The following is a 17744-nucleotide window of genomic DNA, read 5'->3' on the forward strand; positions in this document are numbered from 1 at the left end:
GCTGGATTCGCATGCGGGTGACGACAGTATAACCTGCGCCGGGTCAACCAGATTTACGTTTCCCGTCATTTCCGTAAATCACTCCAGGCCAATACCAAGATGGTTCCTTTGAAAAGCCACGGCCGATTACCTTCGCAATCCTTGACACCATCTGAGCTTGTCCCTCGTCAGTAAAGACCTCAGTATTAATGGGACGCTGAAGTAAGTCTTCCTTCCTTCCCTCCTTCCTTTCTTCTTTAGGTAATGAGACAACTATGGGTGTTTGCATCTGCTAGTGTACCACATTCTCTTTCGAAAACGACAGAACTTACTTTTGGATCGTCCCTCGAATCAAACACACTCTATTCAGCCAGGAAATTGTGACTATCGGCCTAATATCTGCATAAACCCGACCCGACTATCTTAGTTTCATCAAGGACAGAATGTGATGGCCCAGAGGCTGGGCACGAGCATTTTAGAAACTGCACTGCATATCGAGTGTTCGTGGAGTAATGTGTTGAGAGTCTTCAGCACTAGACGAAACTGAGGTGAAACCACGTCGATACGTTGTGGGGTTCGACGGTCTCCTCTCATTCCAAATGTCAGACGTCGTAGGCTGGAGATACTGGTAAAACAGGATAGGCGGTGAACCGTAGCGAAAGTAAATTAGACTTTAATGCTTCGCAGAATACGAATGTTTCTGAACAGACAGTGCACCGAACACTCCTTACTATGGACCTCCGAGGCCGACGACCCAGGCATGTGCCAGTATTGTTGTTGTTGTGGTCTTCATTCCAGAGACTGGTTTGATGCAGCTCTCCATGCTATCCTATACTGTGCAAGCTTCTTCATCACCCAGTACCTACTGCAACCTACATCCATCTTAATCTGCTTAGTGTATTCATCTCTTGGTCTCCCTCTACGATTTTTACCCTACACGCTGCCCTCCAATACTAGATTTGTGATCGCTTGATGCCTGATAACGACATCCTCTTGAGTAGTCGCCACCCGGAGATCCGAATCGGGGACTATTTTACCTCTGGCGAATTTTACCCAAGAGGACGCCATCATCATTTAACCATACAGTAAAGCTACATGCCCTCGGGAAAAACTATTTTTATCCAAGAGGACGCCATCATCATTTAACCATACAGTAAAGCTGCAGGCCCTCAGGAAAAATTATGGCTGTAGTTCCCCCTTGCTTTCAGCCGTTCACAGTACCAGCACAGCAAGGACGTTTTGGTTAGTGTTGCAAGGCTAGATCAGTCTGTCATCCTGAGTGTTGCCCCTGCAAGTACTGAAAAGGCTGCTGCCCCTCTTCAGGAACCACACGTTTGTCTGGCCTCTTTAACAGATACCCCTCCGTTGTGGTTGCAACTACAGTACGGCTATCTGTATCGGTGAGGCACGCAAGCCTCCACACCAACGGTCCTTCATGGTTAAGGGGGGGGGGGGGATGAGGGGTGCCAGTGTTAACACCAAGATATCTGCAATTACGACCATCGTTACATGGTCTGATTAATCCCTATACCTTCTTCACCTTACCTATGGGAGGGCTCGAGTCTCTCATCTTCCAAGGGAAGAGCTCCTTGACCACCATGGGAGGATACCAGCTGGCCGTGATTCCCTTAAGCTCTGGAGAACACTAACTAGAGCATCCATGAGTCCAGTGGAGCTCATGCAAGGCACCATGACGACCAAGATATATCGTACACGGTTGCAGAGCACGTACGCCCTCTTCATCACTGTCATGTTTTCCGAAGGCTGTGGCTTTCTCACCAAGAGACTGCGCCATGTCACAAGGCTAGGAGTGTGATGGAGAGGTTCGAGTAGCACAGTGGCGAGCTCCAATTGATGTGCTGCCCCTCCCTCTTCCCAACTTGCCAGATCTGAATCCGACTGAACACATCATGTATGTGACATCAGAACTCATCGCCCTTCCCGGAATTTACGAAAATTAGGTGACTTCTGTGTGCAGATGTGGTGCCATCTAACTCCAGGGACCTACCGACGCCTCACTGCTTGCATGCCACGACGCACTGCCGCTATTATCCGCGCCGATCAGTGTATTAGAAATAGAGACACTATGAATGAAATATTTAAGAACAGTTTACTCTACCTCAAGGTCCAGGAAGAGCGTCAAGTTGTGGTAACCGTTGTTTACTGACATCCTTGATACGGCGCGAGCCGCTATCCTGTGATCTTGTTTAGAGCGCGTGCTATAATCAATTACAGTTCGCTGTTCTGGTGCGGGTGGCGCTCCGGTGGTGGTTTTCTATTACGTCGCTGGTGTGTGTTTGCGGTGGCCTGCGGAAAGCGAGAGGGTAGTCGGTTTCCGGGTATTGCACGGAACGTGAAGTTCGCTCTGCCTGACCTGCTGGTGACTAGCGCTATGGTTGTTGTGCCTCGCAATATGAGCAGAGTGGTCTGAGGCGGAGGCGACTCGCCGCTGTGCTCTCCATGCGGTGGTGATTAATTGGAGTCGGCGTTCTGCCTACCTGTCTGATGTGGAGGTCCGGTGGGGTCCTGTGATACTCTGGCCCAGAGACAACTAGTTGCTGAATTTTGGAGTCGTCTGCCAGGTTAGGGTTTGGGCTCGGTTGGCTCGTCAGATTTTCCGCTGGAAGCTCCAGCAGCGGTATCTGAACTTCATTCTGATGTGGGATGGCGTTGTTGGAAGCTTTTGTTGTGTGTGTCTGGCACGTTACGATATATGTTGGTACTAATTTATCTGCTCAGCTGGAGTATCTTTTGGTTATCCCGTTGAGTGGGTCGTTGCCCAGCCGGTCTGCTGAGCGTTACCTTTGGTGGTGCCTGTTTGTTCCTATTTTAAGGAATTCACGTAGGTGGTTCATGTTACCCACCCGGAGTTGCGTTTATGTATGGTATATTTGGCATTTGATGTGTTAGCTTGTGGTTGGGTTGTTTGGGGAAGGAGACCAGACAGTGCGGTCATAGTTCTCATTGAATTATGGAAGGATGGGGAAGGAAGTCGGTCGTGCCCTTTCAAAGGAACCATCCCGGCATTTGCCTGGATCGATTTAGGGAAACCTAAACCAGGATGGCCGGACGCGGGATTGAACCGTCGTCCTCCCGAATGCAAGTCCATTGTCTAACCACTGCGCCACCTTGCTCGGTATGTGTTAGGTAAAGTCTGCCTAAGAAAGGCGGTTTTGGACAGTATATGCATGGTGAACTACTGCTGCTTTGTATATGTGGTCTTCTGGGACCTGAACAACACGATCTCGTCAATTTGGTTTGTGTAACAGTATTTAGTGGTATGTTCTGTATGTTACCCCACTGTGTTATTTTTAACTTGGTGGAATAGTCGCGTTTGGGGCCTTTAAAGCACTTCTAAGATTGTGGTTTGACTATTCATGTGCGCTTTGCTTTTACTGCTTTCTTTTAAGAAGCGAGAAATGTTTATTTAGATTTTTGTGTATTGGCTTCCGGCAGCGCCAACGTTAACGGCACCGTGGTTATCATGTGCTGTCGGGATGTTAAATTGTTATTTGATTTTAGAATTTTATCTTGTGTTGATATTATCTGTCGTGTGTTATAGAATATAACCAAGGTGAGTAAGTGATGGGCACTTGTGGGAGGCACGTCGGGGAGCTCTCAGCAGTTTATTTCGGGGACCGTTTCTAGTGGGGTGGCTCCGAAGTGTTGAGAGCTCGCTCGTCTGTGATTGCATTGGCAGTTGCCCTTGCTCTTTGCTTGTATCAAATTATTATTTTGTTATTATATTTATTGGTTGTGTGTTGCGATTCTTTGATTTTATGGTGCCAAGTGCCATTATCTTTCTCAAAGTTTTTTATATAAATGATTTTCAATTGTAATGCCAAGTTAACTTATTGTTGGATCTAGGTTTGTGGAGTAAAATCTTTTGAAGAACCGTTGTAATTTGTTTTTACAGGAGAAATTTCTCTTATTTTATGGTGCCAAGTTGCTATTATTGCCGGCCGGGTTGGCCAAGTGGTTCTACGCGCCTCAGTCGGGAACCGCGCGACCCCTACAGTCGCAGGCCCGAATCCTGCCTCGGGCATGGATGTGTGTGATGTCCTTAGGTTAGTTAGGTTTAAGTAGTTCTAAGTTCCAGGGGACTGATGACCTCAGATGTTAAGTCCCATAGTGCTCAGAACCATTTGAACCATTTTTTGCTATTATTATTATTATTATTATTTTAGTTTATTACTGCTCTTAATGTTTTCCGATTTATGGTGCCAAGTGTCATTATCATTCTTAAAGGTTTTGGTAAATGATCTTGAGTCGCATTGCCAAGTTAACTTATTATTGGATTTTGTCTCTTGGGTAAACTCTGAAAGCACTATTGTAAAAGGTTCTTTGATTTTACGGTGGTAAGCAACCGTTATTGATTTCAAAGCTCATTCTCTTTACCATTTGTTAGTTTTCTGTAAGTTATATGAATTTGTTGTTACTTAAAAGAGTTTAGTATTGGCAATTTCATAAATTGTGTACAGAGTCTGCTGTTTGGATATTGTGTTGTTGTTGTTGTTGTTGTTGTTATTGTGGTCTTCAGTCCTGAGACTGGTTAGATGCAGCTCTGCATGCTAATCTATCCAGTGCAAGCTCCTTCATTTCGCAGTACCTACTGCAACCTACATCCATCTGAATGTGCTTAGTGTATTCATCTCTTGGTCTCCCTCTAATTATTTTTACCCTCCACGCTGCCCTCCAATGCTAAATTTGTGACCCCTTGGTGCCTCAGGACATGTCCTACCAACCGATCCCTCCTTCTGGTCAAGTTATGCCACAAACTTCTCTTTTCCTAAATCCTACTCAATATCTCCTCATTAGTTACGTGATCTACCCACCTAATCTTCAACATTCTTATGTAGCACCACATTTCGAAAGCTTCTATTCTCTTCTTGTCCAAACTATTTATTGTCCATGTTTCACTTCCGTACATGGCTACACTCCATACAAATACTTTCAGAAACGACTTTCTGACACTTAAATCTATATTCGGAGTTAACAAATTTCTCTTCTTCAGAAACACTTTCTTTGCCATTGCCAGTCTACATTTTATATCCTCTCTACTTCGAGCATCATCAGTTATTTAGCTCCCGAAATAGCAAAACTCCTTTACTACTTTAAGTGTCTCATTGGATATTATTGGGTGGAAATCCTTGGATAATTGTCCTTTAAGAACACACATTCCAAGCCTGAGTAACAATTAAGGGTGTTAAGTAGGAACACCACTGCACAGTGGTGGAGCAGTCCTTGAGTCTGCCGGTTTAATAACAACTCGTGAGGGAGGTTTTGGATGCCTACCTGCTGTGGCGGCGGCGGCCTGCTGCTGCTGCTGTTGCTGGGCGACCACCGCCGCCGCCGCCGCCGCCGCGGCCGATGCGGCCGCCTGCGCGCCACCGGCCACCGCTACGACGCCCGCCGCCCCCGTCGCGACGCCGGCGGCTGCAGGCTCGAGGCCGCGCAGCGCGGGGTGCAGCAGCGGCGCCTGCGCAGACACCTGCTGCGGTGGCGGCTGCTGCGGGGGCGGCGGCTGCTGCTGCGGCGCCGGCTGCTGTTGCGGGGGCGGCGGGGAGGCGACGTGGCGGCCCCCGGGCTGCGCCGCCGCCGCGGGGGGCGGGCTGCCCGGCGACAGGCTGCCGGGGGGCGACTCGGAAGACGCCGGGCTCGCCGCCGCCAGTAGCGGCCGCCGCTGCATCGCCGTGTTCAGGATCTGCATCTCCCACATCTGCTCCTGCCTGATCTCGTCGTTGTAGTCCTGCAACACGGCACCGACATTCCCACATGTATTTCGCTTTACAACACTACTGATGACAAGGAGACGCCACAGGGGAACAGATGTTATTTTCCGTATTGCTAGCGAAAGATGAAGAAGTAGATCAGTGTATGAGGGCATTGAATGGACAAATCAGTATAAGTGAATTGAGTGTGTAGTAATTGAGGAGATATGAACAATGGAGAGGAAAAGACAAGTTTACTTCTTTTGTGGTTGGCAGGAGAGCCAACACAGTGTTACTAGAGGAGGCCGAAAGGCACGCGATTTAACTCACGTAGGCTGGCGTGAGGTCTGGAACAGGTCAAGGAAATTAGAATTTAGAAACAACGGACGTAGCTGGTGGAATACTTAACTTTAATCCATTAATGATGAACGTCGGTCTTGACGGTACATGATTCACAATATCAATAGTAACTGATAATGGCGCCCTCCTAGGTCGTAGCAAATGACGTAGCTGAAGGCTATGCTAAACTATCGTCTCGGCAAACGAGAACGTAAGTAGGCAGTGAACCATCGCTTGCTTAGTCGGCTGTACAACTGGGGCGAGTGCTAGGAAGACTCTCTAGACCTGCCGTGTGGCGGCGATCAGTCTGCAATCATTGATAGTGGCGACACGTGGGTCCGACGTATACTGCCGGACCGCGGCTAATTTAAAGACTACCACCTAGCAAGTGTGGTGTCTGGCGGTGACACCACAATTTCTACAATGAATTTCAGCTTTTAACATTTTCACCGCTACGGGCTGAGGTTGCCTTCATTAAGGCTATACTTCTCGCCAAATGCTGGCACCTGTGCTGACGACCTAATCTCCAGATATCAGACACCAGACTGGTATCAAACGTTGATTGTCGATAGGGTATCAAGCACAACTCCGATTTGGTTCGTACCATGCGTTGTCATCGAGCAGAACGAGCGTAAAAGCTAATTAAAGTAACACTAGAGCTACGGAGCTCATCAAAAGCATAGATATGATTAACTGATTCATATTGCTTCCGTGGGGAACTTGGTTGGTAGAGTGTGAAATTCTGTTACCAATAACTTCAATAAAGAAAATATTTTTTTGCTTTATTATGTGTGAAAGTGTTGTATGGTACGACGTGTTTATGACATGTGAAGGGGATGTCTGGAGTTTATAGCAAAGGTCTCTTGGCAGTCTGCTTTCGCTCCGTTCCTTTGAAAGTAGTAAACCTATAGCGTACGTTTGTAGTTTCACACAACATATAAGCAAATCAGAAAACAAACTATTGCATCACACGCGCGGAATTGATAGTAATATCAATAAATAATAATAACATAAGAGGCTCAATAACAAGGACATAACGTCCAACTAATGAATGGAAAGTAGACTACCAAAACAATATTGCTAGTAACTCAGCAAAATCCTTTTACATGTCAGGAAAATGTTCTCGCATGTTGCAGTTTCACTCGTAAGCAGTTAAAAAATTATTGTCATCAGTTGGATTCTCACTTCTTCGTTCGACGACTGAAGACTCTACCATCTCACAAACGCGAGATCAACAGTACAGTCACTCATAGATACACTTTTCCTCTGGTCCGTAGCTCTGGTGATACTTTTAATTACCGTTTACGCACGTTCTGCTGTACGACAGAACACAACGCGAAATAAATCGGTGTTTTGAGTGTACTCTATCGACGTACAACGTTTGGTACCGATATGAGTGTCTGACATCTGGAGGTTTGGATGTGCTAGCGTTTGGGCCCATATGAAACACTGATCATCCATTTTTTCTAAAATTATGAAGTGAAAAAAAATTTTTTTGTACACGTTAAACTGTGATATCTCCACTTGATAAATAACAGAATTACTTTTCCTTATTCTTCATACTTACTGCGTTGCATCAATTAAGTGAAACATCACGTGTGCTAAAAGACAGCGTTCTGGTCGATATGAAGTACTTAATATCCGATTTTTCGGAAACTATAGGGTGAGAATTTTTTTACGCCTTACTGTCTGATATCTTCGCTTAACAAATAAATGAATTTCATTTCGTTATAAGTTATAAATACTGTGCTGCATCAAATTAAGTAGAACACCTCGAGAAATTTTAAAGATTTTCCAGAGGTAAAAGCGAGTTGCGTAAACTCTACATATGGTTGATTTTAGCTCATATACACTCCTGGAAATGGAAAAAAGAACACATTGACACCGGTGTGTCAGACCCACCATACTTGCTCCAGACACTGCGAGAGGGCTGTACAAGCAATGATAACTCGCACGGCACAGCAGACACACCAGGAACCGCGGTGTTGGCCGTCGAATGGCGATAGCTGCGCAGCATCTGAGCACCGCCGCCTTCAGTGTCAGCCAGTTTGCCGTGGCATACGGAGCTCCATCGCAGTCTTTAACACTGGTAGCATGCTGCGACAGCGTGGACGTGAACAGTATGTGCAGTTGACGGACTTTGAGCGAGGGCGTATAGTGGGCATGCGGGAGGCCGGGTGGACGTACCGCCGAATTGCTCAACACGTGGGGCGTGAGGTCTCCACAGTACATCGATGTCGCCAGTGGTCGGCGGAAGGTGCACGTGCCCGTCGACCTGGGACCGGACTGCAGCGACGCACGGATGCACGCCAAGACCGTAGGATCCTCGCAGTGCCGTAGGGGACCGCACCGCCACTTCCCAGCAAATTAGGGACACTGTTGCTCCTGGGGTATCGGCGAGGACCATTCGCAACCGTCTCCATGAAGCTGGGCTACGGTCCCGCACACCGTTAGGCCGTCTTCCGCTCCCGCTCCAACATCGTGCAGCCCGCCTCCAGTGGTGTCGCGACAGGCGTGAATGGAGGGACGAATGGAGACGTGTCGTATTCAGCGATGAGAGTCGCTTCTGCCTTGGTGCCAATGATGGTCGTATGCGTGTTTGGCGCCGTGCAGGTGAGCGCCACAATCAGGACTGCATACGACCGAGGCACATAGGGCCAACACCCGGCATCATGGTGGGGGAGCGATCTCCTTTACTGGCCGTACACCTCTGGTGATCGTCGAGGGGACACTGAATAGTGCACAGTACATCCAAACCGTCATCGAACCCATCGTTCTACCATTCCTAGACCGGCAAGGGAACTTGCTGTTCCAACAGGACAATGCACGTCCGCATGTATACCGTGCCACCCAACGTGCTCTAGAAGGTGTAAATCAACTACCCTGGCCAGCAAGATCTCCGGATCTGTCCCCCATTTAGCATGTTTGGGACTGGATGAAGCGTCGTCTCACGCGGTCTGCGCGTCCAGCACGAACGATGGTCCAACTGAGGCGCCAGGTGGAAATGGCATGGCAAGCCGTTCCACAGGACTACATCGAGCATCTCTACGATCGTCTCCATGGGAGAATAGCAGCCTGCATTGCTGCGAAAGGTGGATATACACTGTACTAGTGCCGACATTGTGCATGCTCTGTTGCCTGTGTCTATGTGCCTGTGGTTCTGTCAGTGTGATCAAGTGATGTATCTGACCCCAGGAATGTGTCAATAATGTTTCCCCTTCCTGGGACAATGAATTCACGGTGTTCTTATTTCAATTTGCAGGAGTGTATTTGTGTGAATGAACTATAGATAAGATATAGAACTTTTATTTAAAATATATTTATTTATTTAAAATTGAGAGCAGAAGAATATCTCATTTCATTCTAGATTTATTCGGTTTTATATGCGAAGGACAGTCGTGTGGACGCATTCATTCACTCCCTTGCGGATAGTGAATCATGTGGTCATAACAACCGCCATATCTCATGAACGATACAAGATGTACAAACGAGATAGTCTGCAAATGATAGCACGTAATCAGGCACAACGTAAATTGCATGATATTCACACATCAAAAAAAGTCCTTCATCAACTCGGTTCCGAGAATTCCGCAACCCATACAGAAAATTGGAATAGAGATCAACATAAACATTATTTTCGCCCTTTTTATTGCTCATGAAAACCACAAATTGCATGTTCTACCACCATACAGGGAGATCTTCAGAGATGGTGGTCCCTATTGCTGTACACAACGATACCTCTAATACCCAGCAGCACGTCCTCTTGCATTGATGCATGCCTGTATTCGTCGTGGCATACTATCAACAAGTTTATCAGCGCACTGTTGGTCCAGATTGTCCCACTCCTCACCGGGCGAGGTGGAGCTGAGGGTAGCACACTGGACTCGCATTCCGGAGAACGGCCCTTCAATCACGCGTGCTTCCATCGGGATTTAGGCTTTCCGTGATTTCCCTAAATCGCTCGAGGCAAATACCGGGATGGTTCCTTCGAAAGGGCACGACCGACTTCCTTCCACATCATTCCCTAAGGCGATGAGTCCGATGACTCCGCTGTTTGATCTCCTCCCCCAAACAACCCTTCCCACTCCTCAATGGCGATTCGGTGTTTATCCCTCAGAGTGGTTGGTGGGTCACGTCGTCCATAAACAGTCCTTCTCAATCCCAGGTATGTCCGATAGGGCTCATGTCAGGAGAACATGCTGGCCACTCTAGTCGAGCGATGTCATTATCCTGAAGGAAGTCACTCACATGATGTGCACGATGAGGGCGTGAATTGTCGTCCATGAAGACGAATGGCTCGCCAGTCTGCTGCCGTTATGGGTACACTATCGTTCGGAGGATGGCATTCACGTATCGTACCGCCGTTACGGCAGCGTTCATGACCACCAGAGGCATACGCCGGGCCCACATGTTGCCACCAGAAAACAACAGGGAACCTCCACCATCGCTGGGCACTGTGTCTAAGGCGTTCAGCCTGACAGGGTTGTCTCCAAGTACGTCTCCGACGACTGTCTGGTTGAAGTCACATGCGACACTCGTCGGTGAAGAGAACGTGATGCCAATTTGGAAATTTGTCGTAAGGTCTTATGGCTCCAAACTACGGAGGTCATCGGTCACTAAGCTTACGCACTACTTAATCTAACTTAAACTAACTTACGCTGAGGACAACACACACATCCATGCTCGAGGGAGGACTCGGACCTCCGACGGGGGGAGCCGCGCGGGCCGTGCCAAGATGCCCTAGACCGTCGGCTACCGCGCGCGGCGTCATGCCATTCAGGATGTTATTGGGCCCATCTGTACCGCACTGCATGGTGTCGTGGTTGCAAAAATGGACCTTGCCATGGACGTCGGGAGTGAAGTTACGCATCATGCAGCCTATTGTACACAGTTTGAGTCGTAACTTGACATCCTGTGGCTGCACGAAAATCATTATTCAACACGGGGGCGTTGCTGTCAGGGTTCCTCCGAGCCATAATCCGTAGGTAGCTATCATCCACTGCAGTACTAGTCCATGGGTGGCCTGAGCGAGGCATGTAATCGACAATTCCTGTCTCTCTGTATCTCCTCCATGTCCGAACAACAAGTCGCCTGGACACTTCCCTTTTTGAAAGCCCTTCCTGGCACCAAGTAACAATGTGGATGTGGTCTAACCGCTGTATTAAACGTCTAGGCATGGTTGAACTACAGACAACACGAGCCGTGTACCTCCGTCCTGGTGGAAGGACTGGAACTGATCAGCTGTCAGACCCCCTCCTTCTAATAGGCACTGTTCATGCATGGTTGTTTACATCTTTGGGTTGGTTTAGTGACATCTCTGAACAGTCAAATGGACTGTGTCTGTGATACAGTATCCACAGTCAACGTTTATCTTCAGGAGTTCTGGGAACTGGGGTGATGCAACCTTTTTTGACGTGTATATGTCAAAAGGTTTTCATTTACCTGGATGTGGAAGTAACATGTCCGCAGTAGTAAGAGGTCGGCAGTTAATTAGGCATTCAGACGTCCATAGCACTGTAGAAAATTCCAAACGGGGCACACAACCGCGTCCACAACACCTGGGGATTGGCGTAGCAGGATATGTATTTACCCTCACCGCAGCGAAATGATTAATACCGAATATTGCTTTTCTTAGGCCTTGCGCCTACCTAGCCGGCAATCAACATTTCATCTGAGGGAATCGGTTACATAGCTTATAGGGGCCAGTCTTCCTGCAGGTGTGTGTTACACGGCCACGATCGTCAATGGCTCTAAGTACTATGGGACTAAACATCTGAGGTCATCAGTCCCCCATACTTAGAACTACTTAAACCTAACGAACCTAAGGACATCACACACGTCCGTGCCCGAGGCAGGATTCGAACCTGTGACCGTAGCAGCAGCGCGGTTCCGGACTGAAGCCCCTAGAACCGCTCGGCTACAGCGGCCGGCCAGGGTCATCCGGCCACCAGAGAGCATCCGAGGAGACTAGAGACTGTAGAGGTTGCAGGCCGCAGGGACCTATTCTCGTCCACGGGCAACGTGAGTTAAAGAAGTGCCTACGCTCACCTGGGGCCAGGCTGTATTGAAGACGACATTCGAGCCACGACAAGCAGTTCACTCTGACTGGGTTTCACAGGCCAGGTGCCGAATGCAGTCGCCTTTGTTCAAAGAGGAACTCACTTTGGCCCCATCGCTACGACGACATCGGGTGTCACGTCAGTGATCAGCTAGTGAACTTGTAAGCTATCTTGTCTCTTTTCTATCCCGCACTGGAACTTTGAAACTCAAAGGTCCGTCTTGGCTTCAGCTGGCTCTGTCTCTGTGTGTAAAACTTTAACTTTGGACTTTCCCGTTAGGCTTTGAGCTTTGATTAGTGTAGCTCACTGTGTATTCACTAGTTAGTGATATTTTCTTCCTAAAATCCCAAGTCTTCGGACTATACTGATGTTCCTTCGTTGTTCCAAGAAGTCACTGTTTTCGTTCAGATCTTTCGCCTCCTTAATAATGTTACTTTTGTTTCACAACTTGAGAAGAGACTCTTTTCAATATTGGTTATTCCTTATTCAAGAAGTAACTGTCTTCGTCAAGTGACTCGTCGAAGAAGACGAATTCTCTTTTGTCAATATAAACTTTGTTCAACCAAATCTGTGTGAATCTTTCTTATCCGCCAAACCAGACGGATACAACAAACAATGTGTTGAAAAATCGCAACAGGGTGAAAGGAAATCGGGAAAGACATGAAAACACAGGAAAAGTTCACTGGGATTTCATCAATGTGTGACTGGGATTTGGATATCAGATATTATATTATAAGACGTACCCATAATCTTAGATCATAATTTAATGCCGACAAAGGTAGGCTGCTGTGAAAGAGAGGGACGTAGCTATTAAGTCATAGAGTAGTTAAATCTGCAAATACCATACAGAAACTGAGGCTAATAGTTACAGGAAAAGTGATAAGAAATTGAGAAAGAAGTAATCGAAGGAAGCAAAGATTTAGCGTATAGAGAAGGCTAGGTAACCTTCAAATTATTTAAAAGAAAAGAGGTCAAAATTACGACAGAGAAAGAAATTGAACTATTTAACGCTGAGGTTTGAAGAAAGAAGTGGACAGTGAGCATTTGTAGCCCCTACGACGCGTGAGAATTTAATGATAACTTACCTATGGAAGAAACTAGCGTTAATTTGAAGGACGTATGGAACATCTACTAGAGTCAGAGGTTGGCACAGCTGTGAATAACTTACGACTTAGAGAGAAAGAGGGGGTAGATGATGTAACTTTGAAATTACAAAAAATTTAGGCTGAAAGTGGTAGTCAGACAATTATCCCGTGGACAGTAAGAGAAGGTGAATGTGTGAACTATCGCACCATCTCCTTGGAAACTCATGTATAGAAACCGCTGATGAGAACAATATAAAGAAGAATGGAATAGAAAATTCACTATGTGCTGGATTACGATCAGTTTTTATCTAGGGACCGGAGGTAATGTAAGCAAGGCTAAGTTAATTTAATACATATTCAGATTTGATAACAGTACAGTGCTGGAAATTGAGCATAGGTATTAGATGTAGGAAAACGTGTATGCAATATCCATAAGAGACTAGGCCGAGCTACAAGAACAGGGGAGCAAAAGGGAAGAGCCCAGATTAAAAATTACGTAAGGCATAGTCTGTTTATTTCTTCTACTGTTTCACAGCAGAAGCAGTAATGGAAATAAAAGAAAATTTAGGAAAATGAGACTAAAACCCATTTTCATCGTGGGGTACCCAGAGGTCACTGGCATAGGCCTCGATTGACCGCCATGTTCTCCGGATCTGAACATATACGACTTCTTTTTGTGGAGGTACATTAAAGGCAAGGTGTACAGCAATAACCTCCAAACCGTTGCTGAGCTGAAAACAGCCATTCACAAGGTCATTGACAGCATCGATATTCCGACACTTCAGCAGGTCATGCAGAATTTCATAGCTCGTCTGCGCCACGTCTTCGCCAACTATGGCAGGGATATCGAACATGTCATAACCTAAACCTGAGTATCTGTGGTGACGTTTGGTGTTTCTCATAATTAACGATGGTTCAATAAGTGTCACCTTGTTTGTTAAGAAGAAAAAATTCGTGTTAGTAAAGGGAGGCAAAAATTCCAGAAAAGAAAGAGATTGGAAGTTGAGTGTACGTACTACTTTAGGGAGAAGACACTGTCTATCCGAATTAAATCAGTCAAGCAAGAAAAAAAGAAAACTAAAATAAAATAAAAATAATTAAAAATTTAAGAAACTCAGCTTTTGATAAAACATGTGGATTATATTTCTGTCATTACTTTTGGAAATACATTTACGAGGAAGCAACGCAGTAATTCGGTGGTAAGTCGTGTTCCGCTGAGAGGCCGCAAAATAATTTTGCAATGATATCCCAAATCCACTCATTAACGCAACACATACTTTTGGCCCGCACTGTGGCTTACGGACAACACGGTACGTAATGGTGGCTATCCACCCTTCCCGCCATTAACGCCGCCATCTCACGGGCATGGTGAGAGCGCTCCTACATCATTTTCAGCACCTGTAAGGTGCCACTTGGTGCGTGCTGCTCGTTATACGTGCTCGCATTCTGCGCCGTGTTATTAGCCGTTGCGTTAGTCGTCCTTTTTTCCCCTCCTCTCGTGTTACTGCTGCTGCTATTGTTCTGTTTACGCTTCGCCCAGCCGTGAAAAATTTACGCCCGCGGTCGGCGCGGCACGCAGAACTGGCCAGTGCAAAACGTGATGTCACGCCGAATTAACCGTTGGATACTTTCAGCGCCGCCGCTGCAATAAACTAATGCCGGTTTAGAGTTGCTATGACAACAGACCGTACAGTGCCAACTTTCATATTTACGTAGCGGCGCATCGTGTCGCGCTTATTGCATTGTAGTTGCGCTCACCTGTCAGCTCGTTAACTGTCCTAGGTAACTTACTGCCGCTAGACTGCAGATCGCGCTTTTGATCTTCGCGCTAAAAACGAAACCTCTTCAATAACTGGAGCTCGAATTCAATGCCTACGTTACAAATTGCTTCAGCTCATTCTCTACCGGTATTTGCAGCGGATAATACTCTTGTTTCGAATGGGTGCTATTGGTGCTACTTACTGACAGCATGTCACCAGAATTTCCTGGATATTCGTAACTTTTGATCAGCTACAATGTAACAAACTCACATGGCAGATATTAGGGGAGGCCTGTACACAAGAAACTGTTTCATCTCTGCTATATCTGTGTCATCTATCAGCGAGATCGATAGCCTGTAGTGTCCACTATCAACGACTCCTCCAGCGGTCGGTAAGAGGCGACAACGGACTGTCACATGGCCACAGCCGCTTACAAGCCACAGATAGAGCCTGGTTAGCGGGCGGCTGCAACACACTTCGAAACGTGCCGTGATTAAATTCCTGACCCCCTCCCCCACCCTTACACCTGGCTTTCGTGATCTACCTGTTTACTGAATTTCATTTGGAATACATTTGGATTGCTGTTCTACGTCTTATTGATGGATTTGCTGGATCCTGGACTATCTAGATGATTATCTCAATGCGTAGTAGAATTATCGACGACCTGGCACAGATTGGAGTAATGAACTATTACCTGATAAGAATGTATTCATATTTTCTGTGTAATAAAGAATGTGTTGCACCGAAGTGGGTGTAATAATCACTAAATTAGATGATGGTGAGTTGACGCAGAAGTCGAGATAGGAAATACTGAACAATAGAAACAGTGACAAAGAATAATACTGGCACGGATCATTCATGGATTATAAATCGAAATAGTGTAATCGTTCATTACGAGTAATTTCTTATATTGCTGATAGACTACACAATTGGATAAAATTAACTATAAGAAACACATAAAAATTGCCATGTGTAGTTCATGACGATGCAAACATTTACTAGGCCAGACGTTATTGTGTAATCAGCGATTTCAAAAAAATGGTTCAAATAGCTCTGAGCGCTATGATACTTAACATCTGAGGTCATCAGTCCCCTAGGACTTAGAACTACTTAAAACTAACTAACCTAAGGATATCACACACATCCATGCCCGAGACAGGATACGAACCTGCGACCGTAGCGGCCCCGCGGTTCCAGACTGAAACGCCTAGAACCGTTCACCCCCCCCCCCCTCCCCCCCCCCCCCGGCCGGTAGTGACTTCAAGTTGCTGATCCTAGCACTGCTTCATACACTATAGTCATTATAATTATACTCTAACCGTTCATGTGCATGGAAACAAAACAAAGTAAAACACTGATTTTCTGGCCAGCTGAAGATCAACAAGCACCTAAAAAAAAAAAGCTATCCCGTGCCTTATTACGTATTTCAATATGGGACGTCACAGAGGCAGCGCTGCGAAATTCTTGGTACACATGAAGAGAGTCTTAAATACCAACTGCTCTGCCGCTCGGGTAGCCGTGCGGTCTCAGGCGTCTTGTAACGGTCCGCGCGACTCCCTCCGTCTGAGGTTCGAGTCCTCCCTCGGGCATGAGTGTGTGTGTGTGTGTGTGTGTGTGTTGCCTATAGCATAAGTTACTTTAAGTAACATTAAGTAATGTGTAAGCTAAGGACCGATGACGTAAACAGTTTGGTCCCATAAGGCCTTACCACAAATTTACAATTTTTTCCACCCACTCCACGAAACGGCAATCGCACTGCAATGACATTTGATCCTCTTTGAGCAGATTATGCGTTTCTCTAACACACCATGCTTCACATTTCATTTCAGATACATGGTAAAAAGTGGCCTTGAGGAAGACGTTTCTTATAAGATGCGAAACTGCTCATAAAGTTTGGTATTATGCTTGCTTAAATTTTTTTTTCCTGATGACATAAACGTCAGTACGTTATAACTTTTCTTTTACAATATAAGTATTTTCATTCCAGATGAGAATTATGTAGTGAGTGTGCGAAAAATATCTGAAATGGCAATTACTAAACTTTGGACATATTACTCTTCTGAATCAAACAGTGAAGTTACACTTAGTATCATCTTCCGCAAGGGAGCAAATTTCTGTAACTAAATGCATTTGGTTTTCAAGTTAATGATACAGGGAAAACTACTGTCAGACACTGTTTTTTTATACTGCACTAGAAGCTTTGTGCAATGATTATTCTGCCTTAAACTTCCAAGTACATATAACACTGAAGAAACTACATTCTTCTAGTGTTTCCAAGGCCATAGTTTTACCTTCATTCTCTGCTGGGATTGAGAGAATACAGGAATAAAACATAATTATACCAATTACAACTGGCCAGTGTGCTGCACGGCTAATAGGAATCCTAAAACCTGCCGGAAACTTTCATCTACGTAGCTACTGTAAAAGTAGGTTACGGAGGCAGCACCTGCCGAAACAGGATTACCGGTAGCAAATCTCTGTGAGTTGCCAATGCCCCAGTTACTTTTCAGAATTACGTGGAACAGTAGACTAACTTTATCCCCAGTAGGTTAACTACTTTGAAGACACTACCTAACAGGGACGTCAAGAGAACGGCGTGTACAGGACCTAGAAAAACTTTCTCGTATGTTGCAAAGTAACTGAAAAGTCAAACGAAACATATTGATGACGTGTGTTACGTAGCGAAGGTTTAAGGCGCACAAAGATATGCGAGTTCTGAAAAATTACTTGCTGCGAGAAAACTTTGGAAAGTATAATTTTTTTTTAAATTAAAGCCAACTACTGTAGGAAATTTTTTTCATCTTTGAACTA

General features: G+C 46.0%; 1 protein-coding gene across 1 annotated transcript in view; it reads right to left on the reverse strand.

The window, feature by feature from the left end:
• The window catches only part of LOC126278925 (KH domain-containing, RNA-binding, signal transduction-associated protein 1-like), a 717512-nt gene that overhangs the window by 181159 nt on the left and 518609 nt on the right, over nucleotides 1-17744 (reverse strand). Inside the window, exons 4-5 of the mRNA XM_049979201.1 lie at nucleotides 5414-5728; nucleotides 5275-5379 (exon numbers count right to left, since the gene is read on the reverse strand). Of these exons, the coding sequence (XP_049835158.1) occupies nucleotides 5275-5379; nucleotides 5414-5728 (420 nt within the window). The remainder of the gene's footprint in view (nucleotides 1-5274; nucleotides 5380-5413; nucleotides 5729-17744) is intronic.

The sequence above is a fragment of the Schistocerca gregaria genome, chromosome 6 (genome assembly GCF_023897955.1).
Source record: "Schistocerca gregaria isolate iqSchGreg1 chromosome 6, iqSchGreg1.2, whole genome shotgun sequence".
Taxonomy (NCBI): domain Eukaryota; kingdom Metazoa; phylum Arthropoda; class Insecta; order Orthoptera; family Acrididae; genus Schistocerca; species Schistocerca gregaria.